This window comes from Rhagoletis pomonella, unplaced genomic scaffold (assembly GCF_013731165.1).
Source record: "Rhagoletis pomonella isolate Grant_MI unplaced genomic scaffold, Rhpom_1.0 Rhpom_scaffold_00009, whole genome shotgun sequence".
Taxonomy (NCBI): Eukaryota; Metazoa; Arthropoda; class Insecta; order Diptera; family Tephritidae; genus Rhagoletis; species Rhagoletis pomonella.
Genome location: NW_023458563.1, coordinates 1,357,936 through 1,380,666, shown reverse-complemented (window position 1 = coordinate 1,380,666; position 22,731 = coordinate 1,357,936). Strand labels below are relative to the sequence as shown.

At 37.3% G+C, this 22,731-nt stretch overlaps 1 protein-coding gene across 1 annotated transcript in view; it reads right to left on the bottom strand.

Annotated features, from left to right (window-relative positions):
• Window positions 1-22,731, bottom strand: part of LOC118745542 (transcriptional activator protein Pur-alpha) — a 279,275-nt gene that overhangs the window by 186,658 nt on the left and 69,886 nt on the right. Inside the window, exons 2-3 of the mRNA XM_036478990.1 lie at window positions 20,595-20,713; window positions 6,058-6,179 (exon numbers count right to left, since the gene is read on the bottom strand). Coding sequence (XP_036334883.1) covers window positions 6,058-6,179; window positions 20,595-20,663 — 191 coding nt within the window. The 5' untranslated portion in view covers window positions 20,664-20,713. The remainder of the gene's footprint in view (window positions 1-6,057; window positions 6,180-20,594; window positions 20,714-22,731) is intronic.

The following is a 22,731-nucleotide window of genomic DNA, read 5'->3' as shown; positions in this document are numbered from 1 at the left end:
AAACAAAAAAAAACAAAAAAAACAAAAAAAAACAAAAAAAAAACAAAAACACAAACACAAACTGAAACCGAAACAAAACTGATGACGAACACCGCAACGAACACTGGACAATCGACTTTGGCACTTCCTTATCGGAACCCGGGCCCCGTCGTTACCGTGTCCGATGAGGACACCCTTCTTGCCTTCAGTCAGGAGACAATCAAAAGTGTTCCTGGTTGTACCAACCATAGTACACCAGAAGCACAAGCAGCAAAACATACCACATCTAAGGATGCCAAGCCAGGCATCCCTACCAGCCATGACTTTCCGCCTTCCTCCAAAGCTGCCGGCAGTACCAACCACATTACAACGAAGGCAGGTGCAGGGCGGAAAAAGAAACATAAGAAGTCCCTGAACCAAATCAGAAAGAAGGGGGTCGAATACTACAAAAAGGTGGTTGAGGAATATGAGAGCTCCTTAAAAGAGTAGCAATCTGCAAACCCCAATCCACCTGAAATAAAGAGAAATCGTTCCACCAACGACAAAACTACGGCGGAGAGAGCAAGAAGCCTAAACAGGCTTCTTCATCTGACCCCAACCCGCTGCAAAACCACTTTAGTGACGTTGCCAAAGACAGTCTGTTGATGGCCATAGTCGACGAAAACTCGAAGACTCCGGTATCTATGCAGAAGCACTGGGTGGAGATCGACGTCAAGCTATCGAGTCTCGTTATGGACTACGTCCTCGATAACCCGGCGGATCCCCATCCGGAGTTTGATGCCTCTGGATCCTTTCGAGGATACAGGGTTATCAGATGCGCGGACCAAGCCTCTTTGGACTTCTTAGCTGGGTGCGTCGCTAAAATAAGCGAAGCATTCGTCGGCCTTAAACTAAGGCTGATTCCAGCTAAGGACGTCCTTCAGAGGCCACGTGCACGTATCTGGTTACCCCCCATGGAGAAACCAGGCGAGTAACTTCTGAGGTACCTAAAGCTCGCCAACAAACACATACCGTGTAGAGCAGACTGGCAGCTTATGAAAGTTGAGTAGCCAAATAAAACCAGCAGAACTCTTCTCTGGACGATTTGCGAAGAACCTATTGAGGCTCTGTCAAAGGCGGACAACAGAATTCGCTTTGGCATCCGACAAGGCTCCTGATGAAGACGACACAGAAGAGGTCGACGATGCGAGCCAGTTGCTGAAGGACGTCAACATCACCGATGCAGCCCCGCCGTGTGTACAGATTAATCTGCATCACTCAATATGTGCGAGAGATAATCTGTCAATCCTTCTCGGAGAGGGAAGCATCGACTTCAGCCTTACCCAGGAGCCGTGGGTCAGAGGTGATCAGATCCATGGACTTAACAGCAGTACAAATAACCTTTTTTATAGTGGTAACATAGGTAAACCAAGAGCATGCATTCTAATCAAAAAAGGTATTAATGCATTTCACTGTCCAAATTACAGCACAGCAGACTTAACCGTGGTCAAAGTGGAGAGGGAAGGGCACCATAATATCTTCCCGGCATCTGCCTACCAGGCTCATGTCAGGGACGCCCCACCCGACGAACTGGAACAATTAATCGTCCAAAATCAGAGGGAACAAATTCTGATAGGATGCGACGCAAATGCGAGACACACTATCTGGGGGAGTTCCACGATAAACAGCAGAGGTGAGTCTCTCTTACACTTTATATTAAATACTAACCTGAGTATATGCAATAAAGGAGAGTCCGACCTTTATATTTCCCAGCTCCGAAAGATTTGCGGGATGGGAAGAGGTACTGGACTTAACCTTAGCAACAGATGGTATTGTCGTCGATGACTGGAGAGTATTCAGTGAAACATCCATGTCGGATCATTGTTGGATACTCTTCAGCATTCGCGGAAAGCCCACTACCTCTTCCCTATTTCGGAATCCGAGAAGAACAATATGGCCAAAATTTATTAGGCTAACGTCAGGTAACCTAGACAGTAGTAAATCAAAGGAGATTACAACTGCTGTAGAACTAGACAACACGGTAGATAAGCTGGAAAAACTCTAGCCATAGCTTTTAAAAAATCCACACCAGTAAGCGTCCTTAAAAAAAAATCACCCTCCATGGTGGACGGTGGAGCTTAGGGAGCACAGGTCAAATCTCAGAAAAATCTTTAACGAGTGCTGCAGAACAAAACTGTGGCAGCCATACAAAGATGAATTAAGGCAGTACAAAAAATTAATAAAGAAAGCTAAAGAGGACTCTTGGCAGTCCTATTGCACATCCATAGAGAACTGTAGGGATTCCGCCAGACTAAGCAAAAGTTTTATCCAAAGAACACACCAACCCCAACCTTATTAAGGGAGAGGACTGTGCATGGACCAGGACAGCGGAGGAATCACTAGAGACTCTCACAAATACACACTATCCTGGCTGCGATCAGAGGCCAAAAACATGGCCTCATACAAATCGTCTGCAACTCTCAAAAGAATTACTCGACTCAGTCGTAGACAAGGAAAAAATTAAGTTCGCTATAAATAAATTTTCCCCATACAAATCCCCAGGCACAGATGGTATCATTCCGATAATGCTCCAGAAATTACAGGAGCCTATGGTATCCTGGCTGGAAAGGGTCTACAAAGCCAGTATCAGCTTGGCATACATTCCGAAAAGCTGGAAAAAGAACCGGGGAGAAGAAATCACAAAAAAGCAAAAGACTTCCGACCAATAAGTCTCACATCTTTCCTGCTAAAGGTACTGGAAAGAGTTTTAGACCTACATATTAGGCTTTTTCTGGGAAATTCCAAACTTTCCAAAGCTCAACATGCGTACACTAACGGCAGGTCAACTGAAACTGCCCTTCATGAAGTCGTGGGCACCATAGAAAAATCACTCCGTTACAAGCAGTACACTTTGGCGGCATTCCTCGACATAGAGGGGGCCTTCAATAACATAACCGTCGAAGCAATTGTTCGATCTCTTGTGAAGGTGGGAATATCTGACCACATATGCGAGTGGATCGAACAAATGCTCAGAAACAGAATCATAATTTCAACCATTGGTCCAGTAACGCACATTGTCCTCCGAGGCTAAATACTTGGGTGTCGTATTAGATACCAAGCTGATCTGGAAGACAAATATAGAGAGGCGGGTTGAGAGAGCCTACACAGCTTATTATACATGTAAAAGAATATTCAGTAGGAACTGGGGATTGAAGCCAAAGCTTGTCCTCTGGATGTACACAGCTATCATACGACCAATACTAACGTATGCGGCGTTAGTTTGGTGGCCAGCACTGGATAAACAATGTGGGGTGTTCTCTGAAACGCTGAATATCTCTCTCTCGTTTCGAGTACCTGACTTTGCTAGCATCTTCCAGGCGGAAGTACTGGGCATCGAAAGGGCCTGTAAAGCACTAGAGTGGAACTGCGTAGGTGTACGAAAACCATACATTTTTTTCAGATACCCAAGCGGCACTTCTGGCACTTGCCTCACCGGTAACAAAATCCAAAACAGTCAGAGATTGCAAATGTGCGTTAAGCTCGGCGGCCGAGTTAATAGACATCACTCTAATCTGGGTTCCCGGCCATAGGAACATACACGGAAATGAGAGGGCTGACGAGTTGGCTAAGGCCGGAGCATCTTTGGATGAATCCGAAGCAGAAACTGTAAATTGTCCCCTCGGACTCATCAAAAGGGAACTGCATCTGCAATTCACACGTATGGCTGATACACGTTGGAACAACCTTCAAACCTGCAAAACTGCGAGGTACATATGGCCGCACTATGACAAGCCAAAAACAGAAGAACTTCTCAAGAGGTCAAGAAAAGATATAGTCAAATTAATAGCCACGATAACGGGACATTGGCCCATTGGTGAAAATGCAGCTAGAATGGGCCTTCCGTATAACCCTCGGTGCCGTAGCTGTAATCTTGTGGGAAGTAAGGAAACGGTTCTTCACTATCTTTGCGAGTGCCCAGCATTGGCACAAATAAGGCAGATCACACTCGGGAGCTTTTCCATCCAAAATCTTGGGAAATTTCCAAATTCCCCATTACTAACCTAAATAGATTCATCGGAAAATCCAAATGGTTTGACGAACCCAACGAATCATGAAAGCAGATAAAATCAGGGGTCCCAGAGAAAGCGTATCAAAATGGTGCTTTCAGCACTAATTGGGTGCTGGGAACATACCCCTGCGACGCTTCTACCAACCAACCAACATACTGCAATCCTTTTTAAAAAATCTAAAAACCTCGCAATTTTTAATTTCATAAGGTTACACGTTCACGCGGCGTATCCCTGGAACCATTTTAAGGTAAACTTGGAGGGATTGATATCTTTCGTATGCAGCGTAGCGTGCAGACGAGATTTTATATTTTTATAGTTTAAAACAGCTTAAATACCTTAACTCGCTTAAAAAATATACAGCTATACCAAAATGGGCACAGAAATAAATTATTTTCCATATTTGTATCAAAACGTGAGGTGAAACCCGCGGCCTTGTTGCCACGGACACATTTTTGTCCCTACCAAAACCAACCAAAACCTACCAAACAATTTTTTGAGCTTTTAATTTTTGTTCAATGTCAGGTTTATTAAAAATTTAGATAACATAACATTTAATAAAACAAAAATACGGCTAGTACAATAAAAACAAACTAACTCCGTATAACAATTCGTTTTACTGTACAGACTTGTACAAATGTATATCTCTTTCGTATTATTATTATTACGTCTTGGATACTCGTGCTGCGACCTGAGAAGATCTATTGTACTAAACCCTATTGTAACACCGTGCCACAGTAAGTTTTACACACACAAAAAAAAATTATATATTCGCGAAACCCTGGGCCAAATATAGTAAAACTCCGTTTTTGTTTTTCTCTCTGACGTCAGGATTTTTTTTAAAGGACTTTGAAATTTAAAAAATATAATTACTTCAAAAAATTATTTAAAAAAAATAGTGCAATGTAGAAAAACAGTATGACTATTAAATTAATCACTGCAGCCTTAGGCTATTTAAGAAGTTAAGCACTTTGGAGGGTGACATGTTCCACATTTTGAATGGAGAAAGCAACCGTTCCCCAAGGTATCAGTCTGCTATTCATGATTCGTGGGCAGTCACATAGAATATGATATGTGGTTCACTCCACCAGCCCACAAAATCTGCCAAATTTTATACAAATGATACCTTAACTTGCAGTGTCCTGGCAGGTAGCCAGTGAGATTTCTAAGACCCTCTCGGTTAAGTTCAGGTATTTCGGAGACCCTGAGCCTGATTCTAGACCACGTTTATTTTGCGACAGGAGATGTTATTGCTAGTAACACCATCTGGCTGTCAGAATATAGTGTTGCTTGGTTTTTGTGCCCCACGCCATTACCTAAGATTTAAAGGCTTTATTATTTAGAATCTTCGCTTGGAAGATACTCGTATCCTTTCTCAGAAGTAGAGACAGGGGGAGACTCACGCTCTTACACCGCAGTCCGTCTTGGATCCGTCGGTATAGAAAGATAGCCTGATTATCGGCCACCCGGTCTCTTCTCCATGTTTATTTAGTTACTTTTTTAAAAGTACATCGTCAAAAAAGTGTCAATATTCCGTCAGTTCGCCCTCGAGTAGGGATGTCGGAAAAACATCGACGCATCGAAAATGTAGATGTTTTGCTTCGATGCATCGAAAATTTTCCACTCGATGTATACACAGTCGATGTATCGATGCATCGATGTTTTTTCAAAACTGACGTCTTAGTACATTGAACCGTCGTTCCAGTTTTTCAATTGTATAAGTTTTTCAATTGTACAAAAAATATAAATGACTTTGACAAAAAAATTAAAACGGACAAAAAGTTCCGTTAGAAACATAATTAGCTCAGTTGCAGTAATTTATTTAAAATTTGGTACAATTTTGTTAATAACATATTTTGTTGTGAAGTATTATCTGAAAAATCCTATGCAAATCGATGCATCTACATTTCGATTCATTGAATCAAAGAAAAACATCGATGTATTTTGGCACTGGCATCCCTACTCTCGAGTGCCACTATAAAGTACGATTGGTTTTCTAATATTTTTTAAATTTGACATATTAAGTACATACCCGCCGTCATTGGTTCCGAACTCTTCAAGTAAATCTGTTAGCGCATCTCGAAATTCTATCATTCCTTGAGCTGGTATAGCTATTTGTGATCTAGGTCCACCTCTTGTTATAGTCTGCGATACCTGAATGAAAAATCATAAATAGTACAGATGCTTTCCATTTCCAGACAACCGGTCAGGTACGAGCATGATTTTTAATTTTGACCAAACTCAAATACATTGTTTGTTAGTCCAAATAATGAGACACGTATTTTTTCTTTTGGCTCGGAAAAATTTTTCGGTCGAATTAAACGCGATTTTGTTTTTCAGGCAAAAATCAACTTTTCGAACAATGTTTTTCCTCAAATGTCAGTAATTCTTGTCACTTCAAGATAGAATGATATAATTATTGATTATCATTATTTAAAATTTTTTAATTATCAATAAACAAAAAGTGCAATTTTTTTTTTAAAACTTAATTTCTCAAAAAGTGCATTTTTTTTCTCTCAAACTTTTTTACCGGGAAAGAGACACTGTGAACTACAATCAACCCAAATCTCTAATAGCGAAGATTTTTTTTCTGAGTTATGATATTTTATAGAAAATATACGTTTTTGTGGTACATACTACAATATTCTTATATTGTTTAACTACATGGAACATATGTATGTAATATATCAGCAAAAAGTACAGCCGTGATCATTTTTTGTGTATCAAATAGATATTAGAACACACTTTCCACCATACAGTTTCGAAATACAAAATCACATTTTCCCGCTTTTTATAATCGAAACTGTATGGTGGAAAGTGTGTTCTAATATCTATTTGATACACAAAAAATGATCACGGCTGTACTTTTCGCTGATATATTACATACATATGTTCCATTTAGTTAAACAATATAAGAATATTGTAGTATGTACCACAAAAACGTATATTTTCTATAAAATATCATAACTCAGAAAAAAAATCTTCGCTATTAGAGATTTGGATTGATTGTAGTTCAAAGTGTCTCTTTCCCGGTAAAAAAGTTTGAGAGAAAAAAATACACTTTTTGAGAAATTAAGTTTAAAAAAAAAAAATTGCGCTTTTTGTTTATTGTTAATTAAAAAATTTGAAATAATGATAATCAATAATTATATCATTCTATCTTGAAGTGACAAGAATTACTGACATTTGAGGAAAAACATTGTTGGAATCTATTAAATTTTGACAAAGTTATGGGCATTTTAAAAAAACATTCTCACTGTCAATTCGAATAATCGATTTTTGCCTGAAAAACAAAATCGCGTTTAATTCGGCCGAAAAATGTTTCCGAGCCAAAAGAAAAAATACGTGTCTCATTATTTGGACCAACAAACAATGTATTTGAGTTTGGTCGAAATTAAAAATCATGCCCGTACCTGCCCGGTTGTCTGGAAATGGAAAGCATCTACAGAAAAATTTATACAAAATAAAATACTACGATTACATAGACCATATACATTTGCACTTGGAAGAAAAGCAAAAAAGGGAAATAGATTTCAAGACTAAATTTAAATAAACAGATCCAGAAACATATCTTTTTGTAAGTTAAACGATTCATTAATAAGCCCGTTCGTTAGCGAAATAAGCCAGAAACAAAAACCAAGACAAAAGCAAGACAAATTTACTACGTCGCCATAGATGGTAAAAGGAGTCCGCACATGGACTATGGAGATTATCCTAGCTGTTATAAGTGCAAAAACACGAATGTAAGAGCGAAGACTGCCGGGACTATGGTTTTAAGCATAGAGAGCAAGACCGCAGCGACTCTTTTATCAGATTACCCCAAAAGAGAAATCATGAAGAGCTTAAATTACTTATAATTAAAAAATTAGAGTAATTTAAAAATGTAATCACGATACCCGGACTCTGATTTGTGGGAAAAAATTATTAATTAAAAATCTTACTCTCGTAACTATTTCTCCTGGAGCATCAAACCTAAACTATTAAGTTTTATGTACGGAATTATCTCAAAACCCACCCTAATATATGCCGCGCTCCTCTGATGGAAGAAAACATGGTGACAGGTAATAAGATCAACGGAAATAAGGTCAATTGACTTTATTTCCCACCCTGGTGCGAAATAAAGTCAATTGACATTATTACCTTTTTAAAAACGAAATAAAATCAATTGACATTATTTCTCTTTCAAACATTAAATTTGCTTAGCTTCGCGGCGGCCCGCGTTAGCGCGCCACACCGCGCGCGCCCCGCGTACCCCGCGCGACCGGCGCACACACCACGTCACGCTACGCCGCGGCCCCCCGGCCCCCCTTCCCCGTCTCCCGCCGTGCTGTAACGCAGGTGGATTTACTTTTTGTATACGTTGAAATAAAATTTTTATATATTTTAAACATCGAGGGCTTATATTCAATAATACCTTTTTTTTGCACATTTTTCACAAAGATGAGATTCTAATATAAAAATCCACCCAAGCTTTAACTGTCATCAGTGATATTAATGTTACCTTATATAACGACAGGTAATAAGTCCCACATGGTTTCTAAAATCACAAAATAGTTTTTGTGCAAATTGCAGATAGAGGGTATTAATGAATTCAAGCCCTCGATATTTCAGCTTTTTATATTTGTAAGTTATTGGAAGCAGGGATGCTAACTTGGCTCAAAACGTGCCATTTGTCCCTATTTTACTTCAAATGGCACTTAATTTTTCAATTTGGCATAATTTATTATTTCTCTCTTTGGCACATTTTGGCACTTTTTTATCCTCAATATGGCACCTCATAACTAAGGATAGTTGGCAGCCCTGATTGGAAGATTTCTGCTGTGTTTTGGGGCAACAACTTGTCTGCAGTAAAAAAGCATATAATTTGTGTTTCAAAAGTGTGTGAAAACCAATCAATTAACTTATATGATCTCGGTTCCACAAATTGCAGGCGGAGACATGAATACAGTGTAAGAAAATTCTTTTTCTATAATTGTTTCCTTATAGAAAGGTTGGTTTCTTTTCCACCCTAGACATTCCGAATTTGTTCAAATTATGCTAATTTAAAACACAGAATTCTTTCAGTGTTCCTCCGGGGTTATTGGACATGGACTGTTTCATCAATTTAATAGTGTTCGCTTTATTTTTGTGGAAACGAAAAATGTTTTGCAAGTTATGAATCATTTCTACACTCTTTCTTCAAATATTTCTCATATTCCAGCTGTGCGCAGGTGTTTAGTTTTCGCATCGTGTCTTTACATATTCGTAATCTAAATTTTTTTAATAAAACAATTGGTGGTAGTTCATGATTGTGTGTGGATTAATATCACAACACTGAGTATTTGGCAATAACCTTTTTCATCTATTAAAAAACAACACTTACGGGGCAATGTTTATTGTAAGAACAACATTTTTTCTATGAATCGACATACTTTGAGCACTGTTGACGCTATTTCCATTTGAGTGAGGAAATAGCATCAATGACGTTATTTCCAAATTTTTTTTTTGACTTTATTTCGCTTTTGAAAACCCACCCTGGTGCGAAATAAGTCAATTGACCTTGTTTCCATTGACCTTATTACCTGTCACCGAAAAGAAATATAAAGTCCACGCAGGCCCAGCTCGTCAAACTCCAATAACTAGCTTGCGTGGATATCACTGCAGCGATGATAACAGCAAATATTATTATTATTATTATTTTAATCAAGATATTTTAATCAAGTTTGTGTTATTTCACTCCCGTTGTCACACAAAGCGGAGGGATCCACAGTTTTACAGTATTTTTATGATGAGAAGTCGTTTTTCATGGCAGAGGAGATTTGCCATTGCCTGCCGAGGGTCGACCGCTATTAGAAAAAACTTTTTTCTTGTTGTTGGCTTGAACCGCTAACCACTACACCACAGCGGCCGCTGAACTAAGTATCGTTGTTAATAAAACATGGGATAAAAAACATCGATGTTTAAAACATCCTTTTATTTTATTTTGTTTTATTCTTGTTGTAATATCTTACTTAAAACAGAACGTAGCTTAAAACGTTCAATAATATTTACCCCAAAAAAAGTAAAAATATACTGGAATTCTGTTCTGGAGGAGCGAGAACAGGACTAGGCGTTTTGCTAACTTTACACCTCAGTTGTAAGCTGTTAGGCGTGACATTAAAATATTATTGTGCATGGTATTTTGTGAACCACTTTCCTACCTACGCTGCTTCTAGGTGCCATTTCACTAATATCTATTAAAATTGAAACACAAGTAAAAAAAATACTGACGATACGAAATGCTACAACATTCCTCGGCATGACACTTCAATGTGCAATTATGAACATCGATACAGAGCATGATAAAACTTCGGGAAGCAGCAAACAATTTTTTGAGCACTCGATGCTGTCGCAAAACTTCTATGTTTTGAAAACATCGGTTTCGATGTTGCAGCCCTAACATACAGTCTAAATACTTCATCCAGGTTAATTTCTTTAACGGAGAGAATCCGTGCTCTTCAAACAAGAAACGTAGTAAACATTATTGCAGGATTTTTTGCACGGCAGGGCAATGAAGCCCTGGAAGTGGTTTTCTCTGGCCAGTGCAGCTTATGCAATCAGAAACACGAAACAGCAGAACACACACTCATAACCTTTACTAGGCCCAGACTTCGTTTCCAAGAATCACCATACCTAGAATCACAAACCCTAAATAGCAATCAGTTTAGGAATTTCACGAAAACCCAATGTGTGCCGTACGCGTCGCTGTTTTCACTCAAAAGAAAGAACCGACAGTTTAACGCCGCATCCGAACGGCAGATGGTTTTTATGCAAAGCTTTATTAATGGCAGAAATACACTCCGATCTTGGTCATTGCGGCCGCTATTAGGAAAAAAAAAACTTGCTGGCATGTTGCTGGGGATCGAACCTTGGCCCAACCGAGTAGAAGTGCGCACCTGTAAACGCTGCGACTGCCACAACAGAAGTACCCTTAAAAAAATAGTACTTTGTTACAGTATAATATACTATATATGTATATAGTATATTATAGTCTTTAATCACGGTAACCAGGTTACCCGCTCTCTCCTCTAAATATAAATCTAATATAATCGGCCCACACCTGTGAATGAACAGATGGAGTACCAGCTGTGCTCGTTTCAAAGGAATGTTGGTTGGTCAGTGACTGGCTCTAGGATCGAAGACTGAAGCTAGCTATTCTGAAAATCGAAGCTTTTCTGTTTTCACGCAGAAAAAATAATAGTGTGCCAGTTTTCTTTAAAAACCATGCCATTAGAAGAGCTTTCCATTTGTTGCTTCGAGGGGTTTTTTGACGTTTCGCTTTTATCGAGGACGCTTTGAAAATGAGGACGAAAGAGTTGACCAAAGAAAATTTGACGCTTGAATGTCGAAGAAACGCAAGAAACGCCGCAAAGAAAAAGTCATCCCGTAAATGCACGAGTATTTTCAATGCATTCGCAGTGGATTAACTACGACTAACACAAATAAATCAGCAAAAGCAGACAGCATAAGCGAAGAAGAGAAATGAAATCATTTGCTTCAGCTTATAGCTCAATTTGTTTTTGCTTACACAGCCAGCCGAAGCAAGCAGTTTAGAATAATTTTCTGTTGCTGCAAGCAGTAAGTCTGGTGTATTCTCATTTTTGCTTTTGCTTCTTTCCTTGCTGCGTTATTCTCGCAGTCGAAAGCAACTGTTTAAGCAAAATTTGAAAATTTAGCTGCGCATTAGATCAGATGGCGCTATGTACATACAAACATGCATATGTATGTATGTATGAAAGTACTCGCAAGAATAACGAAGTAAGGGAGATAAGCTAAAGCTAGGTACAAACCAGGGTAGCCAACTCGTGGGGAATTCCCCGATTTGCGGGGAATCAGTGTTTGCGTGGGGAATCGGGGAATGGACCGTTTTTTGTGGGGAATTTCAGTTTGCGTGAAGAATCGGGAGATGAACTGCTTTTTGTAAGGAATTAGGTGTTAACTAATTAACCCTTTTTTGCTTCACTTATTTCATAAGGAGGTAAAAAAGTCGCACAAGAAATGCAACTGCAACTAAAAGTATTGATTATGCAATCCTGCAAATTACACAAATTAGCGATGATTTAGAATTTTCTTTGTCGCATTTGGGTTCATATAACTATTAAACACCGTTTTTTTATGTAGAAGAAAACCGCAACACTTTTGGAAAAAAAATTTTAATGCAAATTTTTAGCCACATGCAACTTGCACTTACTAGAATTGAGTATGCTACAAAACTGCATACTCAAAATCTTTCTAAGTTCGAAACTTTTACAAAAGTTTGTAGAACTATTTTTTAATATTACACAAAGTTCGAAATTTGGATTTATACGGTTTTTTCCAGCAATTAACTACATTTTTATTTAAAAAAAATAAATCAAATTAATAACAAAACAAATATATAATTGTGAAAACATGTCAAAATTTAGCGCGACTAAAACTTTTTCGACCACTGTATGTGTGTAAACATTATATGTAATTTTTTTTCTTTATTTGTTAACTTACTTTATAAAAGTTTGGTTTGGTCTATGAATACATACATAGCTGAATTACATAAAAAATAAATGACATACCAGCAATATGTCAAAATACACACAATTTTTTTTTTTTTTTTTTGTAATTAAGGAGATATCCATGGGTGGGGAATTTAACGAAATTTCCGGCAAAATCGGGGAATTTCATTGTCGAAATCGGGGAATTCTGAAAAATGAGTTGGCTACCCTGGCACTAACGGCGCATAAATCCGTCTGATTTGTTGGCGCTGCATTTCGCCACTAACGTCGCACAAATCAGATCGCACTTGAACTTCGGCGAGTAAACATGAGCGACGAAGCGGATGATGGGGTTGCGTGTTTGGTTATTTATGCGTGAAGTACAAAAAAAAAGCATAAGACGAAGAAAGGGTACACGTGAATTGTTTAAAAAAAAAAAAAAACAATATTGTTCTGTAGATGACAAGAGAGGAGTAGCAGCATTGTTTGTCCTCCGTTTACCCATTGTTAGGTATAATTTCTTTCTCCGCTTTATGCATCTGGATATGAAGAGCCTGAAATAAGCGAAAACAAGTATGTATATACATTCGTTCATAGATATGTACCTGCAAACATCCAATGTACACATGTAAGTAACTAGATGTATAACAGCCTAACAATGCACACACAGAGTTTAAACATTAGCAAAGGGTACAATAACTGTGTACATCCAAAGCTAAAATTCTAACGATAGTTTACTGCCGTTAACTGAAAAAAACCATATTTAAAATGTAAAACTACACTTAATTTTCTAATATATTCTTCCAAAGAATCTTCCATCGTCGAAAAGCCCTCAAGCAGCAATTCTTGGTTACGCAAGAATTCTATATTTTCAAAGTATCACAACGTGGGCACATATACATCTTGAGAGCCTGCTTCAGATTTCTCACTTTTCCAAATTTTTTGCAACTCCCGGCTGGAACAGGCTTGTATGCCCTGATATTTTTTACTCTCTACTTCTCCATCAGTTTCTTCCACGATTTTTGTTTTTTATTCCCTTCTTTATATTTTTCACTTTTACTTTGCCAAAACGCAACTTCAAAATTTAAAAAAAAAAAATCTTCTAGAAATCGCTTATTTGCAATGTCCCGCGATGTGCTCACTTCAATGGTTCAAAATCCCCTGATATGACGAAATGGGTTAAAAGTAAACTGCTATGACGACATGGGATAATGTTCGTGAACTGCACCAGTAACGGTAGAAGAAATCAGAAATTTTGAAAATTTTCTCCACGCCACCAGTGTTGCCACAAAAAAATTACCAAATTCCTCAAAAAGAAATGAAAAATCCTCAAAATCCGAACATATTACTCAAAATTTTCTTATTTCCTATTTACAAGTACTTAGCATAAAAATTAATTACATTCCCCAATTCAATTGGTACATTTGTTCTTGCGGTTCAAACAAAGTATCACCGTTATTTTTTATGCCTTGGTTTGTATATAATATTTCTGCAACTACATCAGTGCTCAATCTCGTCCTCAAGTCAGTCCTACACATTTTTAAACTACTAAATATACGTTCTACTGAAGAATTAGACAAGGGCTAAATTAGTAATGCAGATATAATTTTTTAATTGGGAAACTTATATCAACCTGAAGAATCTTTTAATTCAAAAACTTTTTTCCAATAATTTTCTGAATCTAATGAAGAATCAATATGAATATACTTATGTTCGAACAATGCGTGTTCTTTCCATTCGTTAACGAGATTTTGCAAGTTCAAAATAAGTTGAAAATATAACGATGGAATGAAAACAATTATCGATACGATTTTGAATATTTAGCAGCAAATGCAGATGTGCTTAAGAGCGAAAAACACCACACACGCAGGTTGACAAACCAAGCGAAATATCCCTTTGCTTAAGGCTATTTATGTTGTGTATGGTGGTTTTTGAAGGTTTGGCAAGCCATTTGAGGGAAATGTGAACGAAAATCAAAATTTTTTGATTTTCTGGCCGCCATGTTGACGTTTGATCAATCCGCTTTCGTTTTGTATGATAAAATCGCCTCATTCGCAACGGAATTTTTACCGAATGAGGACGCAAGAGCGAAAAATCGAAGAAAACCAAACCCTTTTACATTGTGAACCGGAAGAAAACTAAAATTATTTGCTTGAACGAGTCATGTTTATATGGTGTATGGCGCAATTGTAAAAGTAGGTTTGAAGAATGTTTGTCAAGCCGCATGTGTGGTATACTTCGCTCTTTATAAAACTTCGGAAATTTTTTGTTCAACAATTTGCAGAGCGATTTAACAACTCTCTTGTGTAAAACATGGTTTTATTTGTTATCCGCAAAAATATCGAGAGAAAATTCCTCAAAAATTCTTAAAATAAAAATCCTCACAAAATTCGCAAGCGCTCCCGAAATTCCTCGAGTTTTGAGGAATTACTCACAAAGTGGCAACACTGCACGCCAATAATGAGAAATGACATCGAGCACGAACTAATCAGATGGATTTGTTCGCTGTTAGTACCTAGCTTAAATCAAGACTAAAACTACTCCTAACTTACTGCTTGCACCAACAGCAAATTTTTCTAAACTGGTTGCTTCGGCTGACTGTGTAAGTAAAAACAAATCTATAAGCTGAAGCAAATGATTTCATTTCTCTTCTTCGCTTTTGCTGATTTATTTGTGATAGTCGCAGCTAAGCAATTGCAAATACTTTGAAAATGATCAAGAGCTGCTTGCTTTAAAAAGCCAAAAAGTTTTGCTTATGCTATTTGGCATTCAGCAATTCAAACCCTGGTTTGGCCCTTGTTACCGCCTAACCAAGACGCGGGGCGCAGTCCGCACGACGCACATAGGGGTATTTGATCGATCTAACAAAAACAAAAAAAATACTACCTGCCACAGTTGAATAGTTGCGGAACATTAGGCAACCCCTACCCCGAACTTATGACGCCGCTTTGACGGAGTATCTCAGTCGGAACTTGTCAGTTTGTGATAGTGCACGTTTTATTTTACGACATTCATTGTGGAACAGTTGCGTTCGAAAGTTATTATTATTATTGTGGTCATTACACAATTAAAAATTGTTATGAAGTCTGAAGACACAGGTAAATCTACATTTATTGTAAATAGTTTCGATTTAGCAAAATTTAATCTAAGTAATAATGTAAGTAATCGGAAATATTTTATTTTTTTAGTGATTATTTTTTCATTACTTTGTAAACCGTAAGCTGTTAGTTATACTTCCACGCATTTCCACGTTACATTACTAGTTGCGTTCTATAGAATGGAGCTTTGATAGTATACTGCACAAAAATTAGCTTCTGAAAGCTACCGATGAGCTTTTTATGACTAATAATTAAGATAGATCTAAAAAAAAATCGTTTCCATTCATATTTTGTCATTTTTAAGTATTTCCTTTGCTTTAGAGTCACCAACTGGTTCCTGCTATAGAGTAGTAACTCGAAAATATTTATTTGATAAGATGCGTCGACAAAATTCTATGAATTTGGGGAACAAAATAAAGTTTCTTCAAAATGACATATTATCATCTGACACCTTCTCCGATGAGCAAATAAGAGATATAAAGCACAAATTTTCACAAATAAAAGCACAGTTTATACAAAGATGGATAAAAGCCCGTGGAAAAGAAGAAGTTTTTTTTTAAAGTAACGTAACATGGCTACAAGGAACATTTTCAATTCCCAAAGGTATGCAACAGCCGCGATCTGGTCGTGTTGAACAGGTTACTCCTAAGCTCTGATCCACTCATTAGTAGTTTCAGGCCAAAGCCAAAAAAAGCAACCAAACCCCTTTCAAAGGAAGAAATCGATATGTTGCTTCCAGCTGAACCAACTAAGGATGACACGAAGTCTGGAGAGTCTTCAGAAGATGAAGAAGGGTCCGATGAAGAATCTTGGCACTCATCATCATCCTAAAATAGTTTTTTACACAAATTTTGTTTTATAATTCAATTACACATTTATTATCCATTGCATTACAGGATAAAATTGGTTATTTCCATCATTTTATTTGTATCTTATATCTCAAGGAAGTCCATACGAATTTTAACAATAAAAACGAATTTTTGAGCAACGTTATAAAAAAATAATAATTTGTCTGTTATTCCCTTAGTTAAAGTTGAATTTCATTTTTAAACAGGTGGTAACCTAGCCACATGTTGTTTAGAAATGAAGCCTTTCAAAACCATTTCAATTGATACCCATATTGTAGTAATTCAGTTAACTTAACTATATTTAAGTTTTTACCAGGTGGCAACTCTTTGCATTTACTAACCTATATATAAACATCGCCGAGACGAACACGTATGTAGGTGTGCGTGTTTCTACACTCGGGTCACGGCAACATAGAGTCTATCCATGGCAAACTTTAACCAACTTTATTTGCGTTGCTTTGGAGGAATAATTGTACGTCCTCCACCTATATTTACTTGATTTTAAACATTTAGAATTTTAGACATCGTAACACGTCTTTTCTAAACATTTTGAAATAAAATTTTCATAAAAATAAAAATCGTAACACGTCTTTTCTAAACATTTTGAAATCAAATTTTCATAAAAATAAAAATCGTAACACGTCTTTTCTAAACATTTTGAAATCAAATTTTCATAAAAATAATTTTGGCCGCCTAAATCGGCCAAATACCCCTATGTGCGACGTACGTAACTTTTTAGTGCCGAGTCGCGGAAAACAGGAGTTTTTGTTGAGTGTCGAGATCTAAAACTATTCAGCTACAGAATCAAATTCATCAGCTTGATTGTATTTCAATTATTGAAAGAGGAAAGGATTGTTTTCTTTAAAGTGAAAATGGAGTCCGACATATGCTGGATGAAAGTTGACAGAAACAACGGAATGATTCATTTAATTCAAAATTAGTTTTGCATGGCTTTAAAAACAGAGGTCAAAAGTGTCTTGATACACGAGTGGGAATGGTAACGTTTAATCCGGACAGAAGGGACAGGCTATTAATCACGCCTGTCATTAACTTTACGATGAATATAACACTTAGCATTTCTCTACGACTTGCATCCTTTCTGAGTGATCATTTGTGATAGCGGGGATTCAAAATAACAGATCCGTATTCTAATATTGGTCTAACTAAAGTTGTGAAAAGAGCTTTTGTAACATAAGGGTCCCTTTGACGGCAGCTGCGATTCGAACCGGGGTTCTCAGATTTTCTAAGCGGATGCTTTCTCTACATGCCAACGCCGCACACGAACATTCGTTGACTAAGTGCCTAAATATCAGTAAATCGTTAATCATACCCATTGTCCGCTACTGCGTGACATTGTAACCAATTTTAGAACAAAACTCATCTTATTCATTGCATTCGGAACACTTTTAGTACAATTCACCTGTTCTACATTACATTGCTTTAATTTTTTTAACTATCTTCGGTCTAAATACAAAACTACTATACCTACGACAATATTTTTCGAGCAATTGTACCAATCTTTCCTCCACAAGCAGAATCAACTTATTGGCGGCATACGAAGATACCAAGCGAATGCGAGAGTCTGTTGGCGAGAAAACGTTTCAGAAGCATATCAAAAGAGCTCTCATTGAGTAGTAGCAAGTTGTTGCAGCACGTAGATAAGGGTTGGGGCAAGATAATGATTCGCCTTGTTTAGCCTCGAAAAGTTCTTCCAGTTTGAACAGAGCTTATCGTATTAGGGAAGGAAGATTGCCGTCGTATTTTTGTACTGTTAAACAGATTTGACGTGATTTGAAATGTGTAACAAAATTTACATCCTTATTTTTTTAGTACCTTCGTCAGCTTTTAAGTAAAATTTTTCCCTTAAATTGAATACAATTGGAAAATTTGCATTTCTATCCTTGCTTCGTACCAAGGCGAATCCAAGGCGAATTTATATTTTGACAATCTGTAACACCTCCTTGTATAGATTCGCCATGCTTCGTACACACGACTTGTACGTGTGAAAGCCGCGTGGCTCCGCTACATTTTTGTGACCATTGCGTTCGAGTGTTTAGAGCAGAGCTGGGCAGCGTCTGCCTGGCAGGCGACTGCGCATCATAGTCGCGTATACATACATGCTCTGTTTGGGAAGGCAGCGAAAGCTTCATTCAACTGTCGAGGCTTCCCACTTCTGCATTTTGCAGAGTTATGCATTTCTACCCTGTAGCCGATCCTTGATCCAACCAACATCCATTCTTATAGCGGTCGCAAAACCAAAAACCCGTTTGTGGTTCCTCCATTTTTATAACACAACATAAATTAGAAAGAAGCGCGGCAAAGGCTTAGCAAAATATGCGAAGCGCCAATGTATTTTTCACATAATTTCAAGTGGTTACACAGTTTAGATGGTAGAAGGCAAGGAAATCTGGGACATAGCAAGATCACGTAATGGAAATACTGGTAGCATTTGGAATAAGTAAACAAGGCCGCTCAATTACCTAAAGAGATTCGGGCGAGCCACATCTTGCATTCGCATTGCCAACGTCCGTTTAAATAAATCCAATTGCAAAAAATTCAAAAGCATAGACAGACGACAGCGTTAATCCAGATTGACAGCACAATTGGTTCGATTTAATTTGTTTTTGACAGACTAAAGTATTGCCGATTAAGCAAAAAATTGTCTCATGGTCCCGGTTTCGATTCCGCCGTCTAATCAAAATATTTTGGGTATTCAGAAGACATCGTAAAATTAGGCAATGTAACAAGGGGTTAATTTGCTTTTAGGGAATTGATAGGATAAAATATAAGCTTATTATGTTTTTCTGTTAGTTTAAAAACATGTTGATTAGTTGCAAATCCTTTAAAAAACTCTTTAACGTTATTCTAAGTTGAAAAGTTTTAGGACTTTAAGCCATTACAACGTCATCTGAATACCTACTTAATTTTTTTTTAATATCCGCACTTATTTATTTTTTATTGCGTGATTTGGACTTTTTTAAATGGCATTAAGCTCAAAATTAAATTGACTTAATGTAAGCTAAGTGGCGGCCGCTGTGGTGTAGTGGTAAGCAGCGCGCGCTTCCACTCCGCAGCGCATGGGTTCAAACCCTCGTCAAAGCAACATCCCAAAAAAAATTTAGAAAAACCGGTTTTTTCTTAACAGCAGTCGCCTCTCGGCAGGCAATGGCAAACCTCCGAGTGTACTTCTGCCATGAAAAACAGCTTCTCATAAAAATACAATCGCCGTTCGGAGTCGGCGTATAACTGTTAGTCCCTCCCCTTTGTGTGAAAACATCAAGGCGCACGCCACGGCCAAACACTAACATTCATATGTGTAAGCGCCAATCTATTATTATTATCAAAGAAAATTTAAATAAAACTTACATAAATACAATAAAATAAATAGAAATAAAATCAAATGCTGTAAAATAAAAATTTAATAAAATAAAATAAACTAAATTATTAGTTAAAATAGCTGCAGTTAATTTCCGATATAGTTCCGAATTAAGGCGTTAATTCGTAATAACGCTGCCATTTGTCTAGGCTATAAGTCTAATAGCTTTTGTTTTCTCAATACAAATGCTGCATCATTATATGACAACATTATGTACATGCGCACTGTGAAAATGTTGCATTTTTTATATAAGAAAACAAACAAATGCCAAAAAATCTAGTATTTTACAATCTCATTCACAATTTATTTTATTAAATTAAAAAAATATATAGATCTAGGGCAAATAATCTAACCTCCTCGTTACTACATAAACCTCGTAAACTTACTTAATTTTGTATGGAAATCCGAAATTATCAGCCAAAACCTGCTGGGCAATGCATACCCTTACGCCTTGACAAGGGTAGAAAATGAAAATGTTGGAATTTAGTCAGGTGGCAAAATGTTGAGAAAAGAACAAGCAACCTACAGAAAATGCTGTGAAAAAACACGGAAATTTGACAGCGCTGGCACAGGGCAGAATAAATGCACCATTATTTCGAGAAAAGCAAACTCAATAAATATGAGCATTCACAAGCTTTTTTGCAACCTCAAGTTTTGGCTACTGGCAAATTTTGATAACAAAAAAAGAAACTTATCGGTTATTACACATTTGGGTTCAATGTAAACGTAGTATATTTCATATAATATTCATTTATACTCACTCGTAAGAAACGTCCGCGCGCATTCTCTTTTAAATCTAAATAGTATCGTCTATTATCTTTAATCATCATCTCGGATTTCAGTTTTCCATCTTCAGGTAGATTATCTGGATTTGGTGGCCCTGCGAATTTTACTGCTATTGTTTAAAATGCATGTTTTGCTATGTGCTTCAAATGACAAAAGCAAATAATTTGCAAATGTATAAAAATACGATTGTGTGCTCACTTAAACATTTATCGTACTGAATAAAGAGAATGTTTTAGGTTAAAGCATCGTACATTTCTTTATATAAAACCTGCAGCACCAAAGTAATTAAAAAATTACTAGGAATTTCACTTTATGTATTAAATTTTTCAGTGTAAAAAAGATTTAGTTTTTTGTTTTTTTTTTTTGGCCTAATAAATCATATTAAACAATTTTTATTGAGCTTGAGGCCGTTTTTGTGAAAAATTTACTGTGGAAAAAAACAACAGTTTTTAAAATGGTAGAAGTTATAGTTGCTATTTCGGAGATCACCACATCTCATCAAACTTCTCCACCGCGGACACTTGGATTCGACACAGCGACCCCAGCGAAATAGCAGCTATAACTTCTACCAATTTAAAAACTTTGTTGTTTGTTCTACAATTATTAAAAAAAACGACCTCAAGCTCAATAAATTTTTTTTAATATAATTTATTAGGCCAAAAATAACAAAAAACCAAATACTTAAGGACGAGCACGCCTTCAAGTTAAAAATTTAAAAAATATAAATTAACTAATAACAAGTAAAGAAGTATAAGTTCGGGCGACCAATTTTCTCTAAACTATCTAAAAGTCTATAACAGTCTTATTTCTTGTTGTAAGTATTAACTTGGAGTAAATGAGCGTCCTCAGTTATTGATATATCGGAATTTTCGTATATCCGAAATTTACCGTTATACGGAAAGCGGGTGTAATTTTAGTCCGATTTGTATAACTTTTAACGAATTTCCTTTCCATACCAAGGTTATTAAATGCCCCGAGTTTGGTAGAAATTGATAAATCGGTTACCAAGATACACATTTGCGGTCATAAGTGGGCGACGCCACGCCCAAAATTCAAAAATAAAAATAACCTAATTTTCTGCTCAGTGGTTATTGAAATCAGTGTTGCCATTTTGTTGCTTTTGGAGCAAGATCTAGCTCTTTATTTTTCTAATTAGCTCCGAAAATTGGGATTTATTTAGCACCTAGCTGTTTTCTTAGCACTTTTCAAAATTATTGGTAATATATTAAAATTAAAGTCTGTAATTTCATTGTACAAGTGTTGACTAAAATTCATTTGGCTATTTTCGATATTCTATTTCGTTATTCTATTTTGATTAATAAATACTTAGAAAAGTTCCATTCCTAATGCAAATGGCGCGTAAGCAAATGGAGGATGGGCAAGAAAGTCGATTAGTTTCTGCCACGTGCCATGAGTACAACGTCAGGACCCGCTCTTAATGCTTTGTTGAATTTGTCGCCTCTGGATTTAGCGATCCAAGAGGATCTTAAAAGTTAGTCCAGGAATGTAAGTTGAGGCTGAACTCCGTTACAAGATGGAATGAGCTTGAACTTGTGTGAGTGCCAGGACACCACGGTGTTCAAGGTAACGATCTGGCGGATGAATTGGCGAACCGCGGTTCTCTGGAGTGCCCAACTGGACCGGAGCCAATTAGGGCCAAGCGTAGCGGGAACGATCCGGTGCATCAAGGATCTAATAAGCAAAACTCATGAGAGCCGTTGGTGCACTATTGACACCTGCAAAACAACCAACTGTTTCCTTAAGAGGCCTGACAGGGTGGTAGCAAAATTTCTTCTCAGACAAAGAAGGAGTGATCTACGAGCCCTGTTAGGACTGATTACGATGCACAATCCATGGGGACGACATATGGTCACCATAGGCATCATCGACGATCCATTGTGTATATCGTGTTTGGAGGACGAGGATAGTAGAGAACATTTTCTCTGCCGCTGGCCGGCCTTCGTCAGACTCAGATGGTACATTTTTGGGTCGGATGTACTGAGAATGGACGACGTACATTCTCTTTCCCTCAACAAATTGCTAAAATTCATAAAGGAGTCTGGTAAGTTTGCAGAGGAGTAATGAATTCCCACCCCCACCTACATATCCCTT